Genomic DNA, 4,544 nt, shown 5'->3' with positions numbered 1-4,544 from the left:
AAGTTCATAGAAAAGAAAAAAATTTTATTTCTTCATAATAAATTTCGAAGCAACGTTGCTAATGGCGGTGAAAAAAATAAATTAAGAAAACTTCCAACTTGTTCAAATATGAGACAAATGGTCAGATTTAAATTTATTTTTTTTAAACAATGTTAATATGGTAAAAAAAAAAATTAATTAATTTTTTTTTTGTTATAAATTAAGTACTGGGACAAAGAATTAGAAGAAATAGCATCCAGATGGGCTGGACAATGTTTGAACAGTAACGATAAATATCCATCAGATGTTTGCAGAAATACGAGTATATTTTATTATATTCATTTATATAATGAATAATTAATTTAATATTAAATAGAAAATAATAATGATAATATTTAGTTTTAATAAATTTTTTTTATTAAAATTTCAGAAAGGTTTAAAGTATCACAAAATGTGGGTACAAGGAGAGTAAATAACACATTAATAGATAAACAAGCACCACAAATTGTTTTTTTATGGAATAAAGAAGGAAAAGATTTTAATACAAGTTACATTGATAATTTTTTACCGTAAGTAGTAAATTCCCACACCATAGAAATATAAAATAAATTTTTTTTTTTATAATTTTTATTACATTTTTTTATAGATTGGAAAATGATAAAACATCACATCAAATAGCAAATATTATATGGGCTGAAACTTATGCGATTGGTTGTGCAAGAATTATTTTCCAGGAAAAAATACCAATGGTTAATTTATTTATTTATTTTTCATATCGTAAATTATTTTAATGACGTCATAAAGTCAATCGTCGAACATTTTTCAGGATTTTAATCCAAGTGGGAGTTTTGTATGGACGGTCGAACGATTGGTTTGTAATTACGGTCCTGGAAGTGAAAGAGGAAAACAAATTTATAAAAGGGGAGCTCCTTGCGAATCGTGCCCCCCAGGAACTGAATGCAGTCAAACTATTCCTGGATTATGTGCATTGAAAGGTATTTCATACAATTATTAATAATAAATCATCATATTTATCTCATAAAAATAAATTTCAATTTAGAAAATCTAAAAAACGTCGAAAGTGGTGGCACGAATAAATTTTTAAATCAAAAATACAATGAAAATGGTAAATAATTATTATTATTATTATTATTAATTTTTTTTTGTTAAAATAAGTTTTAAAAAAAAAAAAATGAAAATTATTTAGGAATCCCACTGATGGTTTTCCAAAGAAATGAAAATAATATTAATAATATTAATAATAATAATAATAATGAAACGTTTGAAAAATGTCCGAACAATGAATGTATATTAAAAAAATCAAGGATGTTAACGGATTATCAGTCGAGAAAATTAGAAGAATTTTTGAACTCTCCCAAGACACCAGGTGATAAATATTTAATCAGATCCGGAATTTATTTACGTGGGAAATGCCATTGTTCAAATGTAGTCAGATCGAGAGGTCAAAAATTATCGGAATCAAATTATTTAAAAATTTTTTTCATATTCTTTGTCATTTTGGGTGTCGATTGACCTATTTATATTTCTAGCGGAATTTGTATTTGAAGGAACAGAAAAAAAACCATTGTCATCAAATGACAAGATGAATAAAAAGAAAAAAGTTGATTGTTGTAACAAAGGGATATGGTCTTTATCAGACAAGAAAAGAATTATTAGAGAAATTCTAAAACAGATGAAACCAGCCGATTCAGATGATGAAAAATTATGCGATTGCATTGAAGTTGTTACTGCGGGTGCCAACAACAATTTCATTTTATTTAAAAAAAATAAATTTTTATTATTATTAATATCGTTTATCATAAATATGATTGTAGAGTTTTTTTAAATCTTCAGTAATTATATTTAAAAATATCTACAAAAACACGCACACACACATATTTTTTCTATTATGAAAATTAAAACGTAATAATAATAATAATAATAATAATAAACTTTTATTGTTTTTTTTTTTTTTTTGTTATTGTTATTGTTGTTGTTTAACACACGAGTCTTATTGTAAGTACGGTATTTCTTTTTTTTTTTTTTTTAAATAAATATACAATAATTTAATGTCTCTCTCTCTCTCTCTCACTCTCACTCTCACTCTCTACCTTATTCAGGTTTTGCAATAAAATGCGAGAAGCGCTATCTAGGCTACCTAATATACTAGTGAGCATAATAAAACTTGTTCATTGTAGAAGCTATATTTCAGTACAATTATTGTTTTGTGACAAGGTATTTATTATCAAGGTTTTTTTATTATTATTATTATTTTTTTTTTTTATTGTTTGTTGATAGAAAAAAAATTATTCAAATAACAAAAGAAGAAAAGAATTACAATTAAAAATGAATTCTCCGGATGCTGTAGAGTTTAATAATTTACAAAACGTGCCAAAGACGAGAATCGAATTACACGCTCATCTCGATGGTTGCATGAGACATGAAACAATCTGGGAATTGTTAAAAGAAAAAAATTTAAAAATGCCTGGAAATGGGACGTTTAAAGATTTAAAAAAAGCTTTAGTTGTAAGGGATCCCGTTAATTTGGGTCATTTTTTGGCACCTTTTGGTATATTTTTACCAGCTGTTCAAGATGATTTTAATGCCATGGAACGTATTGCTTATGAATTTTGCGAGGATAAAGCAGAACAAAATGTTCTCTACGTCGAAGCAAGGTATAATCCACATGCATTTCTAACGGAAAAAAATACAAACAAAGAAAATTTAGATGAAGTTGTCGCTGCCATACATCGAGGTTTCATAAAAGGAGAAAAAGATTTCAATATTAAAGTGGGTACTATTTTATGCTTGCTAAGAGGTACTGATAAATCTATGGAAGTTTTCGATTTGTACAGACGACAATCGGATAAAGGATTATTAGGGTTAGATATGGCAGCGATATTTTCGGAAACATCGATAGAAGATGAAGTGCCATTAAATACGGAAGAACAAAAAATATTCGAAAGAGCAGAAAGACTTCACATACATAGGACAATACACGCATCGGAAAGAGGACCCCCAGAAATGGCGGAAAGAGCATTGAATAATTATCGTGCGGAAAGAATCGGTCACGGTTACAGAGTACTTGAAAATAATAAAATATATCGTCAATGCATCGAAGAAAATGTCCATTTTGAATGTTGTCCTTGGTCAAGTTATTTAACCGGATCCGTTCCGTTACGAATAAAAAAACATCCGATAGCCGTTTTTTCCGAAAACGATGTTAATTTTTCAATAAATACCGACGATACGGCTGTTACCGGTTATACATTAACCGACGATTATAATCTGACCCAAAAATGGGGTTTCACAGAAGGTACATTGATTAAATGTAATTTTAATGCTGCCAGAGCGACATTTTTACCAGTAAACGAAAAGGAAGAATTGATAAGAACATTAAAAAAAAATATCGGAATTGAATAATAACGGAAAATGAAATCATTTTCATATTTATATTAGTCTGGATAGAAGAGAATCAAATTTTAATTTGCTTAATAATAATAATATTCCTATAGTAAAAAAATATTTTATTATCACGATATAAATTATTCTATACGCCTTTCAAGTGCCACTACTGCTACTACTATTATTATTATTTATTATTATTATGAATTGAATAAATAAATAAAAATATAAGGAAATTAAAATTTATATCACTTATATAATATTATATTCATCATCTTTACTCGCGATTCCTTAGGGATAAAAAGATGTTTGAAAATTCACGGTGGGGGTTGTTACCCTTTTTTCTAAACAACAAGATTTCTTATTTTAATTTTTAAAAAAAATTTTCTGTGGTTGGTGGTGTAAAATGATTGGCTCCCACTTCTGGTAATTATTAGTTTATGGGATTTTTTTTTGGAAAAACGTTTCACGATGACGGGATCCGGTCTGTTGGTCTGTTGTCAAGGTTTTAAATCTTTTCAGGTATCATTATTGTAAATTTTTATTTTAACATTTGACCTTGAGTTTCTTATGAAATCGAGCCTTGCTGTTGTTTGTATGCGTCCAAATTGACATTCCTTCCTTTTTTTTTTTCAATATTCAACTATTTCCTTTCCTTTTTACATAATGTTTTTTCTCTAAAAATTAAAAAACGTTTAACGATTGAATTAATTTACGCGAATTCGTTTTGACAGTTCTAACAACCTTCCATTTTCTTTTCAAATGGCATAAAGTCTATCAACATCCGTTTTCGATTTTACTCTTATCATTTCCTGTCGTTTTATACAAAAAAAAAAAAATACTTATCAAATATAAATGCAAATTCCCATTAAATCTTGTAATTATTTTTAATATTAAAACGCGACATAAAAATAATAATAAAAAACAATAAAAATATGAAGTATTATAATAATGATTTTCGCAATATGACCTTGGCCAATTAAATTTTTTTACTATTTAAATAATAATAATAAAACCATGTGTGTTAAATATGGCGCATAATTTTCATAATACGTTATATATAGAATAATATTTTTTTTTTTCTTGTTTTGTAATTTTTGACAATGCAATTAAATTATTTTCATTTATTTTTGTTAAATCGTCATTTAAAATGTATCAAA

The 4,544-nt window shown here is 26.8% G+C and overlaps 2 protein-coding genes across 2 annotated transcripts; both read left to right on the top strand.

Annotated features, from left to right (window-relative positions):
* Positions 1-239: 239 nt before the first annotated feature.
* Positions 240-2,132, top strand: Phum_PHUM124940 (uncharacterized protein; the record flags this gene model as incomplete). The annotated part of the gene is made up of 6 exons (XM_002424226.1): positions 240-262; positions 414-548; positions 784-974; positions 1,040-1,105; positions 1,530-1,815; positions 2,120-2,132. 6 exons carry the CDS (start codon positions 240-242, stop codon positions 2,130-2,132), a joined length of 714 nt encoding a protein of 237 aa, XP_002424271.1.
* A 193-nt stretch (positions 2,133-2,325) lies between these two features.
* Positions 2,326-3,402, top strand: Phum_PHUM124930 (adenosine deaminase, putative; the record flags this gene model as incomplete). The annotated part of the gene is made up of 1 exon (XM_002424225.1): positions 2,326-3,402. One exon carries the CDS (start codon positions 2,326-2,328, stop codon positions 3,400-3,402), a length of 1,077 nt encoding a protein of 358 aa, XP_002424270.1.
* Positions 3,403-4,544: the final 1,142 nt, after the last annotated feature.

Source organism: Pediculus humanus, genomic scaffold (assembly GCF_000006295.1).
Source record: "Pediculus humanus corporis 1103172107475 genomic scaffold, whole genome shotgun sequence".
NCBI classification, from domain to species: Eukaryota; Metazoa; Arthropoda; class Insecta; order Psocodea; family Pediculidae; genus Pediculus; species Pediculus humanus.
Note: the sequence above shows the minus strand (reverse complement) of the source record. Positions and strands in the feature narration are given on the sequence as shown.